The 25,276-nt window shown below is 34.2% G+C and overlaps 1 protein-coding gene across 1 annotated transcript in view; it reads left to right on the top strand.

The window, feature by feature from the left end:
• TBCK (TBC1 domain containing kinase) overlaps positions 1 to 25,276 on the top strand; it is a 226,077-nt gene that overhangs the window by 108,644 nt on the left and 92,157 nt on the right. Inside the window, exons 20-21 of the mRNA XM_063108114.1 lie at positions 14,239 to 14,275; positions 15,253 to 15,414. Coding sequence (XP_062964184.1) covers positions 14,239 to 14,275; positions 15,253 to 15,414 — 199 coding nt within the window. The remainder of the gene's footprint in view (positions 1 to 14,238; positions 14,276 to 15,252; positions 15,415 to 25,276) is intronic.

Genomic DNA, 25,276 nt, shown 5'->3' with positions numbered 1-25,276 from the left:
CCAGTGTAGGAGCATCCAGATTTATAAAACAAACTCTATTAGACCTAAAGAAGGAAATAGACACTAATACCATAATAGCAGGGGACCTGAACACCCCACTGTCATATTGGACAGATCATCTAGTCAAAGAATCATCAGAGAAACATAAGATCTAAACAACATACTAGACCAATTGGACTTGGCAGGTATCTACAGAACATTCCATCCAACAACCTCAGAATATTCATTCTTCTCATCAGCACATGGATCATTCTCCAGGAGAGATCACATGTTAGGTCACAAACCACGTCTCAACAAATTCAAAAAAATTGGAATTATCCCATATATTTTTTTCAGACCACAATGGATAAAAATTAGAAATCAATAAGAAACAAAATTCTGAAAACTATACAAACACATGGAAATTAAACAGCATTCTACTTAATGACATATGTGTCCAAGAAGAAATCAAGCAGGAAATCAAAAAATTTATTGAAACTAATGAAAATAATGATACATCATACCAAAACCTGTGGGATACTGCACAAGCAGTACTAAGGGGGAAATTTAGCACATTAAATGCTTACTTCAGAAGAATGGAAAGGTGGCAAGTGAACAACCTAACACTTCACCTTAAAGAACTAGAAAAACAAGAACAATCCAAACCCAAAGTTACCAGACAGAAAGAAATCATTAAGATCAGAGCAGAACTTAATGAAATTGAAAACCAAAAAACAATTCAAAAGATCAATGAATCAAAAAGTTGGTTTTTTGAAAAGATAAATAAAATTGACAAACCATTAGCATGGCTAACAAAAAAAAGAAGAGAGAAGACTCAAATAACAAAAATTAGAAATGAAAAAGGCGATATTACAACTGATTCATCTGAAATACAAGGAATCACTTGAGACTACTATGAACAACTATATGCCAACAAATTTGAAAATCTGGAGGAAATGGATAAATTTCTGGACACACACAAGCTCCCAAAACTGAGCCATGAAGACGTAGAAAATCTGAACAGACCAATAACAATAAAGGAGATTGAAGCTGTTATCAGAATGCTCCCACAAAGAAAAGCCCAGGAACAGATGGATTCACAGCAGAATTTTACCAAACGTTCAAAGAGGAATTGACACCGATTCTTTACAAACTATTCCAAAAGATTGAAACAGAGGCAAATCTCCCAAACTCATTCTATGAAGCAAACAACATCCTGATACCAAAACCAGGTAAAGATACAACTAAAAAAGAAAACTACAGGCCGGTATCCTTGATGAATATGGATGCAAAACTCCTGGCTAACAGAATACAGCAACACATATGTAAAATTATACACCACGATCAAGTGGGATTCATCCCAGGAATGCAAGGTTGGTTCAACATACACAAATCAATAAATGTGATACACCATATTAATAAAATCAAACACAAGGACCATGTGATCATCTCTATAGATGCTGAAAAAGCATTTGATAAAATTCAACATTCATTCATGACAAAGACCCTCTATAAGTTAGGTATAGATGGAAAGTATCTCAACATAATTAAAGCCTTATAGGATAAACCCACTGCCAATATCATCCTGAATGGGGAAAAGCTGAAAGCTTTTCCTTTAAGAACAGGAACTAGACAAGGATGCCCACTCTCACCACTCCTATTCAACACAGTGTTGGAAGTACTAGCCAGAGCAATCAGAGAAGAGAAGGAAATAAAGGGCATCCAGATTGGAAAAGATGAAGACAAACTGTCCCTGTTTGCAGATGACATTATCCTATATATTGAACAGCCTAAATCCTCTACAAAAAAACCATTGGAGTTGATAAAAGATGTAGCATGTTACAAAATCAACACACAAAAATCAGTAGCATTTCTATTCTCCAGTAGTGAACATGCAGAAAGAGAAATCAAGAAAGCTTGCCCATTTACAGTACCACCAAAAAAATAAAATCCTTAGGAATTGAATTAACCAAGGATGTGAAAAATCTCTATAATGAGAACTACAAACCAGTGCTGAGAGAAATTAGAGAGGATACAAGAAGATGGAAAGATATCCCATGCTCTTGGATTGGAAGAATCAACATAGTGAAAATGTCCATACTACCCAAAGTGATATACAAATTTAATGCAATCCCCATCAAAATTCCAGTGACATTTTTCTCAGAAATGGAAAAAACTATCCAGACATTTATATGGAATAACAAAAGACCACACATAGCCAAAACAATTCAGAGCAAAAAATATATAAAGCTGGAGGCATAACACTACCTGACTTTAAACTATACTACAAAGCTATAATAACCAAAACAGCATGGTACTGGCATAAAAACAGACACACTGATCAATGGAATAGAATAGAAAATCCAGAAATCAACCCTCACACCTACAGCCATCTGATCTTTGACAAAGGCAACAAGCCTATACACTGGGGAAAAGACTGCCTCTTCAGCAAATGCTGCTGAGATAACTGGATATCAATATGCAGGAGAATGAAACTAGACCCATACCTCTCACTATATACTAAAACCAAGTCAAAATGGATTAAATAATTAAATATACACCCTGAAACAATAAAACTTCTTAAAGAAAGCATAGGAGAAACACTTCGGGAAGTAGGACTGGGCACAGACTTCATGAATACGACCCCAAAAGCATGGGCAACCAAAGGAAAAATAAACAAATGGGATTATATCAAACTATACAGAGTTAAAAGACCACCAATAGAGTGTGAGAAAATATTTGCAAAATGTACATCTGACAGTGGATTAATATCCAGAATATACAAGGAACTGAAACATCTTTACAACAAAAAAACAAGCAACCCAATTAAAATATGGGCAGAAGAGCTAAACCGGCATTTCTCAAAGGAAGATATACAAATGGCCAACAGACATATGAAAAAATGCTCAACATCACTCAGCATTCGGGAAATGCAAATCAAAACCACACTGAGATACCATCTCACCCCAGTTAGGATGGCTAATATCCAAAAGACTGTGAATGATAAATGCTGGCAAGGTTATGGAGAAAAAGGAACTCTCATACATTGTTGGTGGGACAGAAAAATGGTGTAGCCTCTATGGAAAATGGTATGGAGGTTCCTCAAACAATTACAGATAGACCTACCATATGATCCAGCTGTCCCACTGCTGGGAATATACCCAGAGGAATGCAAATCATCAAGTCGAAGGTATACCTGTTCCCCAATGTTCATTGCAGCACTGTTTACAATAGCTAAGCATTGGAACCAGCCCAAATGTCCATCATCAGATGAGTGGATATGGAAAATGTGGTATATCTACATAATGGAATACTACTCTGCGATAAAAAAGAATGAAATACTGCCATTTTCAACAACATGGATGGACCTAGAGAGAATTATATTAAGTGAAACAAGTCAGGCACAGAAAGAGAAATATCACATGTTCTCATTTATTTGTGGGAGCTAAAAATAAATAAATAAATACACAAAAAAGGGGGGGCTTGGGGAGGGAGAAAGACATAACAATTACAATTCCTTGAAGTTGATACGAGAAGGAAACAGAAAGGACGTTGGGAGGGAGGGGAGAGAGGGAAGAGGGAGGGAGGTTTCAGTAATTGGCCACAATAACCAACCACATTGTATATTGACAAAATAAAATAAAATTTGGAAAAAAAAAAATCAGAGAAGAGATAGTACTAGTGTACTAATTTTATTATCTTTCCAAACAGGTAATCATCGTACTTATCAGTATTATCATGTGTAAGCTTGAAAATGCACTTTACAAGTGTTTCATGTTTCTTTTTTATCAACCTTAACTGGATCTTTCAGAAATTAATATCTCTTATGGTAGATAAAAATAAGTGTTTTTCTGTTATACTTGTTTCTATTTTTTATTAAATTTTAATAGTTACATCTAACATTTAATACTTCATAAAAATAACAAGTATAATATGACCCAGGTTTTCTATAAATATTTTTACTTACCTAAAATTTTCACAATATAGACAGAAATATATCAAGAGTAATGTTTATAGTATATTATTATTTTGAAGTATTAGATTTTGAAAGTTTTAAAAATGTTTTCCTTTTTACAAATATAGTATCACAGAAAGTTCTATGACAGCACTCCTCTGGAATGATCTAAGACTAAAACTACAAAACAAGCTTTTTGGCTGTATTCACCATAAGGATGGGATGTAATTTACCCACAATTTAAAGTATACAGTGTAATATTAACATCATAGAAAAAACTTATAACCCAATTTGCTTGTGTCTTCTCCACTACCATTGTATAGTGCAAGGAACAATAGACTAGCAGTCAGAGGTTCTGGAGTCTAGTGTCGGCTTTATAACTTACATACTGTACCTGTGACCTTGGAGAGAGTGACCTGCTTTGAGCCTTAAATGGCTCATCAATAAATTGGGAAAAATAAATAACACCTACCTGGACTACCTACAGAACTCTTTTAAGACTCAGATAAGTTGAAATACATGAAAATACTTTTTTAAATGGTGATGAATGTGAGCATACATGTTAGATGATAGGAAAAGACCTAGACCCTCTTAGAGGTTTCAAGTCTCAAACAGGAAAATTAACAGATGTTTTTTTAAAAAAATTTTTTTTTTAATTATGATTGGGGGATCTACCATTAATAATGTACAGAAGAATGCCAAATGAATTAGAAGTAGATCAAATTTTCTGATTTTCAGAAAACAGGGGAACATATATCCTTCAAACTCTAGTTCAATAAGCTTGACATCAAGCCTTGGCAATATTCTAGAAATTAATTCAATACAGTCATTAATATGCCAGTCACTGCATTCCATACTACTTTGTTTTATTTTTTCATATGTATGAGTCAAGTTTTCATATTTCTTTGTATCTGAAACAGCACTTAGCATAATAGTTTTCGTATAAGCATGCATTAAAATTGGTTGCTTCATTTTAGCAATAAATCATCTTTTGCTTCACAGTTACCAGTTCCCAAAAATATCAGAAAATAAATTTTTTTTCTATTTAAAAAATTTTAAATCTTGTTAGCCTACGGATTTATACTTCACACCTCCTGACTATTATCCCTTTATTTGTGGTTATGGAAATAAAGGCAGGTTTTGTACTTAAGGCCATTTCCCCAAGATTCTAAAAACAATAAAGGGCAGGGAGTAATGTTAAACATGGAAAGCTGCTTAGTACTCCCTTTGCCTGTACTATGCACTTTTTTGTTTATGTGAAATACTTTTCCATTCCACTGAATGTATCCTGTTTTGGCACAAGTCATCACCTTTCTTCATTGTTAAAAAGATAATGATTTTTTTAAATAAGTGGTACGGTAGGACAATACAAATCTTTCATGAAATATTTTCTTGATTTTTGAGAATTTTGTATTGACCCATGTTATACTATATGTACCTAAGAGGATGATACTAAGTCAAACATAGACAAAATAAAGGATCCTGCAGAATTTAGAAAGTAGAAGAAGTAAGATTTTATATAGAAATATTTAAAATTTTGTCAACTCAGAGTAGCTGAGATGGAATTAAGGGATGTTAATTCTGAGAGCCAGCAGGACTGTCAATACCTTTGCCTTCTTAGGCTTTGTCTTACCTTAAATAAGTCTACTGCAACCTGTAAAATAACATCTGTAGTACACAGTTCTTTGAATTCTCTTCTTTTTACCTTCTACTGCTATCTCACCTAATTCCAACAAAATTTGTGTATTTCTTGTTAGATAGCTTCATGAGGTTTCCTCAGAACTTTGGGTTGTTAAAATACTTGGCTATTACAGAAGTTTCTGACTTGTTATAAGAATGATAATGGTAACTTCTATCTTAATGATATACACTACATCCTCTGCCAGGTGTTTTAGATCCCATTAACTAACCTTCACAACTATCCTAAAGATTCAAGGAGATATGTAACTTTACCAGTTCACAAAGTCCAGAGTTTCAAAGATTCAAGAAAATATGAAATGGTCTAAACTGCTTTGAAAACCTGCTGATTTTTAGGCATGCTTTTTTTGAATGTCTAGATATACATTTTCCTAAAGTACATGTAGAGAATCCATTGCAGGTATCAAAATAGTAGTCGGTATGTATTTTACAGAGCAGCAGAGGAGGCTTAAATGACTTTATATTTGTTATGCTTCTGACTTGAGATAAACAGATAATATAGTATTCCCATAAGGAGGTGGATTAAGAAAGTTAAACGGACTCCCTTTTGTAATAGTAAAATGTGTGTGTGTATGGAGAAAGTGCATTATATTTGTAAATTTAAAAATCCATTTGACAAAAGATTCATCTAGATTTAATAAGAAATATTTTCTTTTCAATATTTTATTTTTATACATTTGCAAGTCTTTGAGCCATGATTTTCTGCTTTTCAAAATCAAGATAATGAGACCCTTGCCTTTGGTTTTCCTATTGATAATTTTAAATTTGACATTACCAGACCATGTGGAAAGACCTTATGAAATGCCAAATATGGCTGTTCTTGCTTCATATTGCTAGGGGGCAGTATCTACTTAGCTGACTCTTTCTGCAGACTAGCAATACACCAAATCAAGCATGCATAATCTTATGATCTGGAGAAAATACTTAGAGCATGTATGATTTTTTTTCATTGGGTTTCAGTTTCCAACTTTAAATCAGGAAATAGCTAATAATATCTTTAACTTAGTGACACTAGTTATATGCATTTTTATATTTGTAATCAAATATTTTATTATTTATTTTTTCAAAAATTAAAACCCATGTAGTATTCAAAATTATCTTATTTTCTGCCTTTTTTGTGTGTTAGACTGCATTAAGAAGCTGTGCCAATATCCTGACAAATTATTTAAGATGAAAATATCAATGAAGGTTTTAAAAGGGAGAAATATAGAAAGAATAAATTACCGATATTACAATCTCACAGAATAGGTTGCCTATTTATTTACCTCATCTTAATTTAATCAGTAAGAAGTGACTGGTGCTGGTGATCACCTAGGAGTTGTTATATACTATATTAAGGATATCTATTCAACCTGAATTAATTATTACTTCTCAAATATCATTAGAATAAGCTTCATTTCACTTGATTTTAATAACTTTTTTCATAATTCTCAACACATAAGTATATAACAAAATCTCAAGTTTAATTTGTTTTAATACTTCCCACTATTTATTTAATATGAAGGATTTTTTCTAATGTATTAACCTAGGAAGAATAACTCATTTTCTCATTATTTCATATCTGTTGAAAACTTCTCAAAAAACTGTACACACTCATAACTATTTGGATCTTTTAATCTATCCCTTTCAGTTATCTTCATTTTATATTTTATTCATTCTTTCAAGAAATATTTGTATGCTTATTATGAGCCAAGCATTTTTCTATGCCCTTGGTACCGAAAAAACGGACAAATCTCTGCTCTCATTCTAGTAGGGACAAACAATAAAGATAAATAAATATGCCATATGATATGTTAGGTAGTGGTAAGTTCTAAAAACAACAATGAAAACTAAAGCAGATACTTGGATGTTAAGTGCTTAGGTGAAGGAGGAATTGACTTTTTAAATAAAGTAGCTGGGAAAGGCTTACAGAAAAGGTGACTTTGAATAAAAACCTTAGGAAATGGGAAAGAGCAATTCAAGCAAAAGCAACAGGAAGTGCTACAGTCCTGAGGTGGAAGCATACTGGGGTGATGAAGGAGCTGCCAAGAGACCATTTTGACTGGACCAGTGAACAAAGAGATGAGGTCAAATAGGTAATGGAGGGCCAGTTTACAGAGTCTTAGAGATCATAGTTAGGACTTTCTTTTATTGCTAGTGGTGGAAAGCCACTGGATGCTTTTGAGAAGAGGACAGACATCTGACTTAAATTTTTACATGATCGTTCTGGCTGCTATGCTGAGAGAAATCCAAGGATGGAATCTAGGTTAGTCATGGTCTTTTACAATAATCTAGGACAGACATGATGGTGGCTTGAATCAGAATATTAGCAGTTGGAGTGGTGAGAAGATTTCATATTCTGTATATCTTTTGAAGGTAGAGCCAGCAGGACTGCTGGTGACAAATATACTGTTTATGAGGAAGAGAGGAACCAAGAATGATTCCAGAAATTTTTTACCTAGCAGTTGTAAAGAGTTGCTCCTAACTAAGATTTTGAAGACTTAGAGGTACAGATTTTAGAGGAAGACTCAGGAGCTCAGTTTAGGACATATTGTATATATAAATATATCTGTTAGACATACAAGTAGAGATATCAGGTAGGCATTTGGGCATGCAAGTTTGGAATTATGGGAAAGGTCTGGGGATAGAGCTGTAAATATGGGAGTCCTCAAACTGTGGAATTGCTACTTGGAAAAAAATGGGAAAGAGAAAATGTCCAAGAGCTGATCCTGGGACACTCTAATGAGGAAACAACAAAACGATGGGTAAGGAGCAGTCAGAAAGGTAAGAAAAAAAACTAGATGAGCATGGTGTCTTGGAAGCTAGGTAAAGGGAAAAAAAGTGTTTTGAGAAAGTCAAAGTAGTTAACTGTGAAGTCCTGCTGATTGGAAAAGAAAGTTTGGGACTCAGAATTGGCCATTAGATTTAGCCACATGAAAATCATTGATGACCACAATAAGAACAGTTTCAGTGGTGAGATGGAGACAAAACGCTAATTGGAGTGGATTGAGAGAATATTTAATGAACATCTACTGCTTTTATTGAACCATAAGCTCCTTACAGGTTGGAACTATGCTCTTTGTTCACTGCTATATCCTATCACCTAACAGTCCTGGCATGCATTAGGCTGTTATTTGTTGAATTAATGAATAAATGAGTAAAGTAACCTTTAGCCACAAGAATTGTATCTTCCTGCAGAGAAGATAGTATAAGAAGCCATAGCTCTTGTAACTTTGCTGCCATTGCTCTCTGCCAGAACCTTTATTATAGCACTTAACTGTAAAGCATTTTGAGTATCTATTCACTTGTCTGACTCATCTGCTATAGTGGGATACATGGCATATAGCACAAAACATTTCATGTTGAATGGATGATGCAAGCATGAATGAATAACGAAGAGTGAATGAACATGCCAGAATTACTTATAATAAAAAGTATGGTGTAATAGGTAATTATAATATAATGTATACTTATTATAATTGTATGAGGGTTTTTTAAAAAGTTAATGGAGAGATTCTTATTATCTTCCAATTCTACTTTTACATGAACTTTTTGAAGTACCCTCCTATATAATACCATTATAATATACAGTATGTACAAAGCATAGTGAGATATGTATCATAAAAAATGTACAAAAAGTTTTCATATAACAAATGGCATTTGGGGCTGGCTTTGAAAAAACTTATAGAGCTTTGATTGATAGAAATGATAGAGAGCATTCAAGAAGAAAAGGCAAAGCACATTGATAGGAAAGTAGTATGTGTTCATATCATAGTAAATCGTCTGTCTTGGTGGAAAGTAGAACATGTATAGGGAACTGATGAGACAAAAAGAAATTTAGTCTTATGCCTTATTTTGTATGTTGATATTAATAATACTACTACTTTAAATTTGCAGAGTTTGTTACTGTTTTCAAAGGACTTTCACATATGTTATTTCATCCTCACAGTATCCCTGTGACATAGTTAAAACAGATGGTAATTTCTCTAGGTCAAAGAATAAAAAACAAAGAATTTGCAATTAACAGAGGTTAACTGACTTGCCCAAGGAAACACAGTATCAGTAATTGTCAGGATTGGAACTGAAATGCATATTTTCTGACTCCAAGTCTGTGCTTCTTTCACTAATTCACAATGGCCTTAAATGCACAAATAATAAGTTTATACTTATTTGTGTATGCAGTGGGAAAGCACTGACATGGTGGAATAGGGGAATGTTGTGATCACAGTTACGTTTCTAGAAAGATCAATTTGGCTGAAGGAAATGTTGGAGCAGGTGGAAACTGAAAGTAGGGAGAATAACTATGAAATATATTTGCAATAGTTCATGCAAGAAGGAATGAGAACCAAAATAAGGTTGGTTTAATATGAATGAAAAGAAACAAAAGACTGAAGAGACCTTGTAGAAATAACATCTATGGGACTTGACAGGAAATGTTTTAAAATTATAGGATTTTTAATCTAAATGACTGGAATAATAGTGCTGTTAGAAAGAAGAGGCAATTTGGGGATGACCATGAGCATGGTGTCTTGGATGCAGTTATGTTACATTCAAACAGTTTGATGCTTTCAAAGCTTGCTTTTAAGGTTTATTAAATGGGACCAGCCAAGTGTGATTTGGGAGCATAATTTTGCCCATTACTAAAGCAATACCCGTCTGAGTATTCTACCAGATACCTTGTTTAGTACAGGTTTTTTGTTTTGTTTTGTTTTGTTTTCATACTGGCTGGTAGAAAAATGAACTGTTATTGGCATTGTATGAGCCTGGCAATTTGTCCCTCTGATCATTTCAAGTAGTTCCTTCCTCACTTTGTGTAGTTTCCTCATATACATGCCCTTTTCAGTTCTTAGCAAAGATCTGCAGGTTTCTGGAGCTTTCTTTCTATGCAGTTCTCTCCTTTCCAGTACTAAACTCTGAAGATTCTAGCCACCTTGATTTCCCCAGATTCTCAATTCTGCTTATTCAGCTCAGGAGAACCACCCAGTTCTACTAGATTCTTCCTCCCTGTCAGTGGCCTGGAACCTCTTTGTATGCAGAAAGCTGGGCAATTGTAGGGTTCATTTCATTTCTTTCCCCTTTCTCAAACATCACTCTCTGTGCTGCCTGATATCCAAGATCTGCAAATTATTGTTTAATATATTCTGTCTGATTTTAGGCATTTCAAGTGGGAAGGTAAATCTGGTTCCTGTTATTCCATCTTGGTCAGAAGCAGAATTTTTTCATAGATCTTGATGAAGTTAATAATTACAGAGAATGCTATGTGGGAACAGGTGCTGTTAGGTAGTTGCTGAAATAATTCAGAAAGGATTATGGGTAATATAATTGATGCCATGTCCTTAAAAGAAAGAAAGCTTGAATAATAATGATTAAACTAATCTCTGCTGACTTTATTTTTAAATTTAAATTAGGATGAAGAGTTTATACTTTGTTTTTTGTCAGCTGGCTGGTACAGAGATTGAACCCTGAACCTTGGTGTTATAAGCATCATGTTCTAACAAACTGAGCTAACCAGCCAGCCCTCATACTTTGTTATATTTTATTGTTTTCTACATTCCATACTCATTGCAATGAAGTCACATACCTTTGTACTCTTCCCTTTTCCCATTTGCAATGTCCCTAGAAAGAGCTATCTAAATGACAACCTATATAAATAATGATGATATAGAGATCAATCATTTATTTCACATACAATGCATAGATTTTAATGTACTATATACTTATGTAATTCTTGACTGGCATTGAGGTAGCATAAAGACTCAATTGTGTTCAATGCAAAGAGAATATGCAGCTCTACTCATAAATTCATAATTGATAGGTGCTGAAAGAATTTTTATTAAAACCCTACAGGTAGTACAAAAGTTTTTGTTTAGTAGTAGCCTGTACTGATGTACAAAGTAAAAGAAAATTAGTGGGTTTTTTTCAGATGTTTCTATAAATTATTGTTGATTCTTGATACTTACTGATAAAGGAGAGTTTATTCTGCTTTTTGTTTGTTTTTTTGTGTGGGTTTTTTTTTTGGGGGGGGGTGGCAGCTGGTTGGTATAGGGATTGAACCCTGGATCTTGGTCTAAACAACCACTGTCTAAACAACTGAGCTAATCAACCAGACCTCTGCTTTTATGAATTAAGAATAATTTGTCACTAACAAAATCTCATGAAATTAATTGAAAATGTATATGAGAGTGTGTTTCTGTGTATGTGTGTGTGTATTCATTCCTAGGCAGTAAACTTAAGAAAATAAATTTGTCACTCAGCCAAAGAACCAAATTATTGCTAATAATGGTAATATTAGATCCTATTATATTAGCCTATTGTGAAGCTTCCTATTAACTGAGAAAGTGGTAACAAAAAGCATGTTTCATAACACCTTTTAATGGGACATTTTGAACATTTTTAACACGCTATCAATCCTTAATAATACTTAGGATAACTCCACACTTATGAGTTATGAGTTAACACTTATGTATTAGGTTTCTCTAGAGAAAAAGAACCAATAGGATGGGGAGATACACACACACAAACACACACACGTATATGATATATATATGATTTATTTTAAGAAATTGGTTCACATGACTATGAAGGCTCAAAAATCCCACAATCTGTTGTCCGCAAGCTGGAGACCCAGGAAATCCAGTGGTATAATCCAAAGTCATAGGCCTTTGTGATTCCATGTCCAAAAGCCTGAGCACTAGGAGAGATGGTGACATAAATCTCTGTTCAAAGACAGGGGAACCTGAGATGAGATGTTCCAGTTCAAGCAGTGAGGCAGAAAGGAAGAAGAGAATTTCTCTTTTCTCCACCTTTGTTTTATTAAGGCTCTCAATGGATTGGATGATGCCTACACACATGGGGAGGACAATCTATTAAGTCCACCAATTCAAATGCTAATCTTGAAGGGACCTCCAATCGAGATGGCAGGATAGACAGTACCTAGTGTCAACTCTCCCAGAATCAACCAATTTACAACTACTAAAAAGCAATGAATACCAAGCTGGGGCTGCTAGAACTCAGGGGAAGAAGAAGAGAGACTTAAGGAATTCATGAAGACAGAAGAAGCCATGATGAAAGAAAGAAAGGAACACTCCCACCATTTCAAGCCCTGACCACTTCAAGGCTGGCCCTGGTGAGCACATAGAGCAAGAGCTGGCAAAAGCCACTGCTGTGCCCTTCATATGAAGTTGCTTGGAGGGTGCAGGGGAGAAGAGGGCCTTGGCCCCAGGCCAGCAAGACCATTACCAGGGTTCCCATGGACCTACATAGGAGTGAGGGGCCACAGACAGCTGAAAAAAAGAGTCACTCAGAGGCCCACAAATCCATCGCAAGAGACTGGTGCATGGTCAGTCCCATGGGAAGTGTTTGGAGTTCAGGGGTTAGTGGAGAAACTGGCCCACCAGGGGAACATTGGAGCAGAGCATGAACAGCTGATCTGCCCTCCAATCAGCACAGGACCACTCAGTGGAGACTGGTCAGGAATATAGAATTGCAGGGGGAGCAATTTGCTTAAAAGACTCAGGCCCAGACCAGCGATTCCACACAACCCAGGGGTACCAAATCTCAGAAGACCTGGAAGTGCTTACCAGGTCAACAATTAAAACCTGAGCTGCACAAAATGCCTTCTCCAAAGAATCGGCAGCAAAGCAGCGATTTAGCTCAACCACAGGGATCAAGTGCTGGTCCCCACAGGAAGTTCCCCCATTTTAGACATAAACAAAGAACAACAAATTAGTTCCAGTGCAGAGTTTAAGCGGTGAGAATAGCAAACGATCCAACACAGAACTGAAAGAAAACAAAAAACTCACAGATCAGAGACAAATTTCTGATATTAACCAGTAAAGATCTAACACCACCAAAGAACACCTATAAAACCTAGAAGGACTGAAGCCTCCCAGGCCCCAAGCTGGGGTGGATGGAGGGCTAAGAGCTTCAGCCACACACCCCCAAGGTCCACATCCAGCCCAGCAACAACCACTGAGCCACCACTGGAAGCGTCCAGGGCTTCAAGCCAGAGTGGTGGGGGGCTGAGGGCCTCAGCCACACACTCCAGCTTCCACATCCAGCCCAGCAATGACCACCAAGCCACCACTGGAAGCACCCCGGGCACCCAAGCTGTGGGCAGGGGGGGCAGGGGCCTCAACCATGACTCCCCCTGAAGTTGGCATCCAGCCCAGCCATGACCGAGCCACCACTGGAAGCCCCTTGGGCTCCCCTGCCAGAATAAGGAGGTGTCACAGGCTTCAACCATACCCCTCCCCCTTATCTGTCACAGAGACCTTTAAAATCTCAGCAATATTTTTGTTTAACCTGAAAAGAACACCCTTGAAATCAACATAATAGTATTGAATTTGGATTAGTCATGGACTCAAGTTTATCCTTTGATGAAATGAAGACATTACGTAAATAATCCCTGTACATGGGGTCATTTACATTAGTAATGTAGATAGACATATTATATAATATTGTTTGTGATTATAACTATAATTACTTACATTCTCTTTTAGTTTAGTTAATGGAGTAGAACAAAACATATAACTTTTTTACCATTCAGTTTATTGGTACTCATTCTAATTATCTCTTTTATTTCCTCTTTATCCATCCCCTTGACCCCTTTCTTTTTCCATTCGTAGCTCTACGCCATACCTTGGTTTCTTACCATGTTTACTCGTAAGTATCATTTTCCCTTTTCTTTCAATATACTATTAATCAAAGGACACTTCCATTTTACCCCCAGTATTTTATATTTACAGTAATATTAAGCAGATTTAGTAAACATCTTTATGTAATTCTAACATCATAGAGTTGGGTAGAAAAGAATGTCAGTTGTTCTGGTCCTTGAATATCAAAAAGAGAATTGTATAGAATGAAAACCTATCTTATATATCATGACGTTAATACAAGCTCTTCTCCCCTTTGAAAAAGAAATGAATGTTAACTGTAGTATGTACATGAAGTTTTTGAGGTAACTTTTACAACCAAATCAGGCTTAATTTTTAGAGATTCTCTAATAAGTAATAGTTTCATTTTCTAAACTAGGATTCCTCTAGAAATTAATTACGTGACTATATAACACTTTAATTACAAATATTAATACAGAGGACATCCTTACTTAAATATGGCATACATGATAAGTGGAATGATATCTAAAGTAGATCTGTATGCATTTGGCCTGGAACGATATCCATGGTATTGTTGAAAGAGAAAAGTTGTAAAAAATAGAAAATTATTAATAGGATTTTTTTTATAGGAATTTAATAAAGCAATTGTCTAGAATGCATAATAGAAGTGTAACCTTACTGTACCTAAAACAAAACTAAAATTCATCTAGGTAAATAAACATGTGAGAATAATATAACTAGAAAATTCTGGGAAGAAATACTACAAATGGGACTCCACCAAGATTGATAATGGGGGTTAGAGAATGTCATCTATTGACCAATCTGATTGTCAATTTTTAAAATGCCTTAGGAAGCTACAAATTTACAAAGCCAGATAAACATTTCATAAAAACAGTTTGGTAGTATGAGAGCTGAAATAATAGTTTTGACCATAACATAATAGTCATATATCTAATAAAACAGACTGTTTTAAGTTTTATTTTGGTTTTTAATTTTAATTTATTTATATTTTTTGTCATTTTACAGATGTATTTCCACTACACAAAATTTTTCACCTCTGGGATACCTTACTACTGGGGAATTCCTCTTTCCCATTCTGTATTGGAGTAGCAATTCTTCAGCAGCTGCGGGACCGGCTTTTGGCTAATGGATTTAATGAGTGCATTCTCCTCTTCTCTGATTTACCAGGTATAGATCTAAATAAATGGAATCAATAAAATAAAATAATGAGACATTCTTAAGCCATTTGAAAACGTAACCATAGAGGCCTTAGCATCTCTTCTACTTGGGCCTCATCTTCCTCACTGGATTCTCTCCCTTCTCTCCCTTATACACTACCTCTTCTGCTGGCCCAGGATTGTGTATACAATGGGCCATACTAGCTGATTGTGGTTTACTTCCATCTCAGTAATGCCATCAAAAGGGTAAAAGGTCGGGGGAATTAACATATTCACCCTTTTGCTTAGGACAGGGCTGTTTATCTTCAGCTGACAGAGTAAGTAAAGGACACTTGATAAGGTATTTGAGAATCTGTTTACACAAAGATATGATTCACATGGAACTTGACTCCCTCCTAACCACAGCTGCTTGCTAACAATCTGACAGTTTGAGGAAAGGAAACACTGTCCTCTTGGGAGAACCAATTAAATTCCAGGGAAATTCTGTTATGCAATACAGACTAGGAAGGTAAGCTATATAGGGTATTCACAGGTGAGGAATTTGTAAACCTAGGAGTTGAATGCATAAGTGTAGAAATACAGATAGCAACTACAGTTATAGCCTAAGCTTTGATGTTATGGCTAAAAATATGAAAGAAATTAATGTGGTTACCAAGAATGTAACTAAATCTATAGAAGAAAAAAACTAAAGTACATTTTTGTAGAAACAAAAATGGTTTTTAGGAAGAAAAATTCTTTCTTCACAGTATTTCATTGGCTCCATCCCTTCTGCTGATCCTGTTGCTGTTCTCCATGTTTTCAGGCAGGCACAAGTTATTGCTGATAATAAACACACTTAAAATTATCCAAGAGACACATTAGTGGTTGCCAGGGTTCAGGAGCGATTGGGAGTAGGAGGGAAGTTGGTGTGGTTATAAAAGGGAACCATGAGGGGCTCTTATAATGATGGAAATGTATTTGGACTGTATTGATGCCCATATCCTGGTTGTGATATGGTGTAATAGTTTTGCAAGATTTTACTTGGGAGAAACAGAGTAAAGGATACATAGGATCTCTAAGTAACACGATCTTACGATTGCACATGACTACAATTATCTCAAAGTTAAAATTTTGCTTAAAAATTTTTAAAAAATAAATTTATTCAAGAGATAAATTTGCCTGAAAATCCAAAGAACGAAAGAAAGATACCTTAAGATTATATAGTTATTAAGCACTTTCAAGAGGAATAAGAAGCCTCTGCATAACCTGATTTTTATTTTGGGGGGGATGATCTGTACTTGGTACTTTACCATCTCTCTGTTGAAAATCTTCATCCTTTTGGGGAAAATAATAACAAAAATGCCATGGATTTATTTAAAACTTCTCCTTACCCCTCCCCCCCAAAATTAAAATTATCACTATCAGCTTTATAACTTATCAAATTTTAATTAAAGTTAGTTACTTCTTATATGAGCAAATAATAGTTTTAGTTTCTATATTTTTTCTGGGAGATTCTTTATGAAAATCAAATTATCTATTTTTTTTTTCTTTTGGTTTTGAACACTAATGAAAAAGCTAGTTTTACAAATTAGAACTACTGTTTATACCCTGTAGATGTCTTCTTCTCATTCCCAACTTGCCAAAATAAACACAGGGTGACTGTTTAGGATTAAAAGAAATTTTCTCATCAGTTTTAAAATATATAGTATGTATTAGAAATGCTGATTATGCATATTCAAGTCAAGCAAATTTAATGCCTTTTCAATTTCATACGTAAATGGTCCCATTAAACATTGGTGAAGGAATCTGTTTTAATATTTTATAGGTAAATTAGTGGAAACTCTGCTTGTCCATTACAAAATTTATTTCTGAAATCAGAAAGTAAGAACATGTCACTCTACTTGCCCTGTGTGGGGAGGAAAAAAAACAAAAGTAAGTAAGAATATACATTTAACTGACCTGCTGCAAAGGTAAACTCTACTTACTTTTGAAAATAGGATGCCTTTTGTTGACGTGAATTGCCTTGATGCATAGTGCCATTATTCTGGCTCATCACTTATTTGATCACTGTATATTATTCCTGTTGGGGAAGAAAACGTTTATGAGAAAAATGTGACTTTTATAAAAAACAGAAAGGGTTAAGGACAATGCAAACTTTGCCTTTAAGTATACCTGTGTTTTGTTTTGTCTTTAATCAAAGTGCACTTTTTTGGGATATCTTTCCCAAGTAGATCTAAAAAGATGTCGTTTTTCATCATGCTGAGCCCTACAAACAGTGGCTCAAGAAACTGGGAAGTAGTCATGGGAAGTCCTAAAAACTGAATCCAGATTAACACACACAAACACACTGAATGTGCTTTCTTTAAAGTATTATATGATGTAAATGTGGAACATATTTGAAAGAAACTATTTTTTCTAGTCTACCAAAAAGGATAGAGAGGCTAACTCTGTATTTCACATCTAATTTTTGAGACAGACTTTTTAGAGAAAGATAGGCTAGGATTAAGCATTGATTTGAACTCACTAAATATGTTGTGCTTTACTGAAATCCCCATGTACCTGAGTTTAAATCACACCTAAAGAGAACAAATTTAACTAAATTCTTTGCTGAAATAGATTAGCAAATTCACTGTTGACAGTAATATAATGGAAACACCACACAGTTGGCACCTTGTGGATACAATATGCTTGCCCTTTTTATTTTTTTATTATCCTTTTTAGTTATTTCTACAGAGAAATGCCTGATAGACTTGTGATAAAGAACATGGAATGTGTAGCCAGATCATCTGGGTTTAGATACAGGCTTTAACACAGCTGTGTAACCTTAAAGAAATGACTTAACCTGTTTGTATCTATTTCCTTGACTCTGGTTATGTGAGAATGATAATAGTTCCCATCTCACAGGGTTGTCATGTTGTCAGTATATGTAAGGAACTTAGAGCAGTGCCTAGCAAAGAGCATGTGCTACATACATGATTATTATTACTATTAATGTCATTGTTATTATACTTTTCCTCACTTTTTCCATTCTATCATGACATGCTTTCCTATTTGTAGTATAAGTGCAGCAATCATCCCGTTTGGCTTTTCATATAAATTATTGAAGTAGGTATCAATCATATAGATTTTCTTGTTAGCAAAAGCTAATGAGGAATTACATGAGTAGTCAAGTAAACCTTCAATGTTCAGGGGATATTATGACTAAGAAGAATATCTCTTCATTTTTCAGAGACAGCTTAGTATAGTGGGCAGAAAGCACAAGCTTCGAAATCAAGAGAGACATTGCTTTGAGTCCTAGCTCCATTATTCACTACATGTGTGAATTGGTACTGGTGCTGAAAGAACATGGTCTGTAGAGCGAGATAGATATGAGTTCACATCCCAGCTGTGGTACATACTGTGTGAACTTTGGAAAGTTATTTAATCTCGTTGGAAAGAGAATCCTATACATTATGAAGATTTCAATAAAATGGACATAAATAATATCTACTTTAGTATTATGTTGAGCATTAAAGATAATACACATAATACATCTGGCAAAAAACCTGGTAGAGTATACATAACTATTTTTTAAAGTACGTGTGGCACTTAATATTTTAAATATGTGAAAAATGTGTATCATTCAATCTACATAAATTTCCTCTCCTTTCTTCTTCCTTTCCTTCACTTTATACTAACTCTTCAATTCTTGAAGGGAGAACTCAACAGAAAGGCATAATTATTTCTGTCAAAAATTGTTTTTGACTTCTATTGCCTTGCAGTAGATGATATAGTGTGATGTTACATTCCAAAGAAATACAAGTGGTGCTAGAAAATTTTGCTAAAAGTTCTTGACATATATTGGTATGTATGCCTTTTTAGTACTAGAGGAAATAACTATGACAGCAGTACATTTGGCATTTCTCATACAATCTAAAAATAGTGTCAGGATATTTTGGAAGAAATACTGGGCTTTTTCATAGCATCATCCAATACTGAAATCCGGCCACTGCTGTTAAGAGAACAGTTTCCAAGGTTACCACCTTTTAAACTCAATTACAGGACAAGGAGCATACATCCCAGCAGTTTTGAAAATGAATATGATATCTGAATAAAATCAAAAAGATGATAATTTTGGAGTGGGTTTGTAACAGCTGAGATGTTTAAATGCTTTTTTTATTTTGTTGGCGCATTTTCTTTGTATAGTTGAATATTAATTCTGCATATTTATGTCATCATATATGGTTGAAATAAATTCTTAAGATGTATATCTTTGTATCCTTGAGCATCTTCAAGGACCTACAAAAAGAATCTAGAATATCTGTGTGGAAAACCCTTAACTTATTCTCAGACATTAAAATAGTGATTTTAACATTAAGAGAAATAAATGTGGATTATAGACTATTTTAGAAGGAAATACTGATTACACTGAAGGGACTTCTGGTATATAAAAAATTTCAAATCCTGTTTTCAGTATGAAATTAGCATTTGACTGAAAACTCTTAGTTGTGTGTGATGTTTGTTTTATTACAGAACCTTAATTTTAAGGAAGAGTTTTAAATAAAATTTAAAAAACATTCTACTTCAGTATTAGCTATATACCTTATAATAGGATTTAATTTTAACACAAATATGAAAAATAGTAATAGCATGTCACTGTTCTCACTGGTTCCTAAAAAGGACTGTATTGGTGCTATAGGTGGCTAGGTAAAGGTACTTAAATTTATTGACTGAAGGCAGTTTTGTAATACAGTCTTTCTCATTATTTAGCATAACACAGAAAATTTCATGAAAGCAATACATTTTTTGAGCAACACAGTTATGTGCCTGGTTTTCTAAGATGTGTAATAAGAAATCCAAGCCATTTTTTTCAAATACCATACAAACATGTTGGGATAAAAAAAAAAAATGAGTCGAGTTATAAAAACTAAGAAATAGAACAAAGTATTAAAATATGCAGACTCTGTAAGGCCATGTCTCATTATTTTCCTGTTTATACCCAAGGTGGAATTGGACAATTGGTAAGGAGAGAGTGAAGGAAAAAATTCAGTTCAGTTTATGAAAAATCATAGATTTTTAAGGTACTTTGATGATCAATGGGGTGGGGAAAGGGGGAAGAAGGGTGGTAGTATATGCTCTTCTTGGTTGTGAGTTCCCATGGACCTGTTAACACCTTTTTGGTAGAATCGAGACTCAAGCTATGTTTCTTCCTTGTGTTTAAATTAAAGAGCAATATTAAGCTGCTTCCTAACATAACTGTATGTCTAAAATCTGCTGAATCTTTACATTGATATGGTCCAAGATTTGCTTTTTATAGTATGTTGTTAAAGTATGAGAGTCACATAAGTTGAGTTGCCAGACAAAATCAGGATGCCCCACTAAATTAGAATTTCAGATAAACAATGAATAATTTGTAATATAAATATGTCCCAAATATTATTCATTTGAAACTCAAATTTTACTGGATGCCCTGCATTTTTATTTGCTAAACCTGGCAACCCTAATTATAAGTATTAAAAAATAATATTTAGAAAAAAAGAAAGATACAGAAATTATAGGGGAATTCAGGCATAGCATATATTTTTGGAGTGAAAATTTAGCCCCCCCAAAAATGGCAGATAGTGCTCAGATAGTAACAGAGACATAAATTTTTCTGTATTTACATAAAAATTGATGGTGTATTTTCCCTCGTTCATACGGATATAATGGGTTCCTAACACTACAACTAAACCTTTATATTTAATCTGATTTAGAAAATTGCAAACATTTGATTTCTGAGTGATTCTGTGAGTTATTCTAAGTAGGTGCATATGATTTATGGCATCTGTAATTGTCAGAATGGGAGTGCGTGTTTGGCAGGAACCACAAAATAATTGAGTCATACATGTCAACATTGGATATTTCTTAAATACATTATACAGCATAAATGCTAGTCAGTGGTTGTCATGTATGTTAGATATGGAGTAACCTTTCAATAACCAAAAATATGTAGGTTATATATATGAGGGGATGGTGAAAAGTTTATAGAAAAATAAGAGATATTACGAATTTTCCATGAACTTTTTGAAATACCCTTGTATTTTTATGAAATGCTGAACAAACAAAAAGAAAGCATTATTTTAGTGCTGTAATGGCTCAACACAACCATCAGTTGAATAGACAGTCAGCTACTATAACTTCCATTATTCCATACTTATCTTAAGCAAAAATGCTGCCAAATAAATTTAGGTGCACCAGAGCTTTTGCCAAGTAAATTCAGGTATATCACATTTATATCCCAAGTTTCAAAAGTGTTTTAGAGATTTTTAACTATTCATCTGAGAAGTGATCTGGGTTTTCAATGAATTTTTTTTTTTACTTTCATTTAGGGATAAGTATAAATTAAATAGAGTTACTATATATATTAGTCCATATTCTATTGCTTATAACAGAATACCTGAAATTGGATAATATATAGAAAATGAAATTTGTTATAAAGGAAAACTCCAACGTACTGAGAGCACATTTGTTTAGAGCCTTCTTCTTGGTGAGAACTCTCTATAACATCCTGTAGAGATGCAGGGAATTGCATGGCAAGGAGTGAGCAAGAGCATTTTTCATATGCTTTCTTCCTCTCCTTATAAAGCCCCCAGTCTACTCCCTAATAACCCACTAAACCATTAATCCATCAATAGAGTAAGCATTCATGAGGACAGAGTCCTCATGATTAAATCACTTACCAAAGGCCCTACCTTTCAAATCCAATAGTCTGATGTCCCATCCTCTTAACACTGTTACATTGGGGATCAAATTTCAGTTAGTTTTGGGGGGCTATTCAAACCATAGCACTATAATATGTATGTGTAATCTCCAAATTGTAAACAGTGGCTCAAATTTTTAAAATCTATAACACTTGAGTCAAATATAACTGATTATATCCAGTAGGCTACTAATTTGTGACCTCTTTGTCAAAAAAAAAAAACAGTTATAATTGTGATGAGTGCAACAGAAAGCAATAGGAATTTAAAATGGGGAGTCATGGAACCTTCCCTTAGTGACATTTAAGGTAATATCTGAAATAATTTAAGTGATATTGGAGGGTGGGAAATGCAGAGAATGGGAAGAGAGTGGGCAGAATCTTCTAGACATAGGTAAGAAAATGCTTAAAGGCCCCAAACAAACAACTGAAGGAAGTCCTGTGTGGCTGGAGTACTTAGAGCAAATGTGAAGGTGGCTAGAAAAGAGAATGAAAAGATAAACAAAAAAGGATTGTGAAGGATCTGTAGTCTACCAATAGGGATATGTAAAAATATATTTTTAGAGATATTTTATTTCTTTTCAATATTTCTTAAAGAATGAAAAGTATCACTGAAAATAATATTAGATACCAAAGTACAAATGCTATATTGATATTTGTGGAGCATTCTGGTCTCTGTACATTCCTTTTGAGGAACTCCATCATGAATAAAGCAAAGGATTCTTAACGTAAGTATTCCCAATAGTTATCTACAATTCCTTTTGCTTTGGCTTGTAGCCAGATATAGGTGGAGAACTGATTTGTTGAAGGAGTAGAGCAACTTGTAGCACACAATTTTCAGTGAAAGTTTTATATTGTTAAGCCTGTAAAATTCGTGCTATTTTACCTGCAGCTGAGAAATCATTAATTATTCACATTTTCTGCTTGTAGCTACTTGCTTTTCATGCATGTCTATTTCTAAGTACATCTTCTTGTAATTGTAGGACAGTCATAGTGGAAATTAAACATGGAGATTTTAACTATGATCCTTCACTCCCCCCCCACCCATAAAAATTACATATTAACATTAAGATCTAGATGGCATATTAAATCTTAAAATTGGTAAAGGATATATGAGAAAGTAGTTAATTTATTTTTATTGCTATGTTGTATAGTCACTGAAATAAAACTCCATGAAAAATTATTTTCAAAATCTCATTAAAGTTGTATCAGGGGAAACTACTACATTATTTTATGGAGAAGGGGAAAATTTGAAAATATGTTACAGTACATTGCTTCTAAAGTGAGATAAGATCATGAAAAACACAAAACCAGTAGCATGACTAGTGAAGACTCAAATTGTGACATGATCATAGGAAGCTGGAAGAATTCTCATAATACTGACCTAGTATCTTGCAGCATACTATTTCACAACATGTAGTTTATAAAGTTAAAAGAAATGTTTCTTATATGTTGGGCACTATAATGAAAAATTAGGTTGGGGTTGATCAGAATTTTCTACTTACCTTGAAAGTAGAGATTAGATTGGAGTACTAACACGTCTTAAATCTGGCCCCAGGTTTTCAAGAATCTAATAGGAAGGCCCTTCTCTATAGCAGAGCTGCTTGTTTTATGATTAACAAGTGTTTCTGCTTTCTGAAATTTTTTGAGTAATCCAAAAATTATTTTAGTTTGGATCAGTGTTATTAAACGTATTTCATTTCAAGATACTAATGATAAAATTAGTTTATAATTAGTTTAAATTAGTTTAAAATTAGTTTATACTGTATTTGTTTTATTCTTGAGTGTTTGTGTGCTTCGGGTTTGCAGAACACTTAAAATATGCACTGTATTTTTCACTTTTGAGGTATATTAAGAGTAATTAACCACAAAAACCTTTAAAAGTCAGAAACTGTGTTTGAAATTTCTCCACATATACTTGCTGATAGATATTGCAAATAAGAATATAAGGACCAAAACATATTGTATTTGAAAGTGATGTTTAGCATGTATTGTTCCCTATGTGATATGTGATCCATATCATTATGGGTCCCATTTTATTTCTCACTTCCCTCTAGCCCTATATCTCTATACAAGTAGGACAGAAATGAAAGTAATCTGATGTACTACCTGTCTTAAATGGTGATCTTTAACAAAATGGAAAATAACTTCTTACTACATATCCTTTCTAAGTGTGGAGTGAAGTGTGATGAGTTAAAACAAAATAAAATAAAAAACAAACTAATAGACTAGATTGGAAAAAAAAAGAGAGAGAAATAATATACCAGTGTGCTTACAGGCTATTCAAAATTATGTAGCTTAGAGGGAATTACTGGAATTTGCTTTCATTACAAGAAACTACATTTAATTATTTTGAAAAATTCAAACCATTTCAGTCCTTCACTAAAATATCATTCATTTGAAAACTGCTTATTAAAACTGAACACAAGGTTCTAGTTGCCACAAAAAAAACAAAGACTCCTGTTTTGTTTCTGGTATATCACTACGTGTGAAAGAAAGAGAAGATGAGGGCTACAACTGACATGGTGCTAAATTTTCCAAGCTGCCACGTGGTTCTTTTTTCTGAGGTGTTCTGCATGTCATTATCAATACCAGCTGCTTTGCATCATAGTATCTACCTACTCAACGGTTAACTGGAAAAGACAATTATGTTAAGAATAGAAAACAGTTTAAGTACCCAAATATCAGTAATGTTTATTGTATTTCCTCTCTATTTCTCACTTCATTGTAGGCATTAAGCAGCAGAGAAGATATATGCTTAGCAAACTGTACCGGTAATTGCATGCACATATACTGGATTTGAAAGGCTGGGTAAATTAAAGCAGGAGCCCAGTGACACATTGTACCTTCCTTTCCCCCGTATACATAACCTTGATAGTGTCTTAAAAATGTATTTATCTAACAAATATCTACTGACTTTTAACTGTGAGTGTGTATCTGTATATATATGATAAGTGTATCTGTATGTATATGTATAAGTAGTCTTCTTGCTGTTTCATCACTTCTTCATACTGGCGCAGAACATTCATGCGTAATTATTTAAAGGTGACCCAATGGTACCCTGTAACTGTGACTGACACTTCTAAGTTATGTTATCTTAATTACATATGGTGTTACTTTCTTGTTCCGGTAAGTCATTTGATTGGCTTGTGCATTAGTTCTTTAATTTTTTCAGTTA

The sequence above is a fragment of the Cynocephalus volans genome, chromosome 9, assembly GCF_027409185.1.
Source record: "Cynocephalus volans isolate mCynVol1 chromosome 9, mCynVol1.pri, whole genome shotgun sequence".
In the NCBI taxonomy this organism is placed as follows: Eukaryota; Metazoa; Chordata; class Mammalia; order Dermoptera; family Cynocephalidae; genus Cynocephalus; species Cynocephalus volans.
The sequence above is the reverse complement of the archived record's forward strand: the minus strand, read 5'-3'. Positions and strand labels throughout refer to the sequence as shown.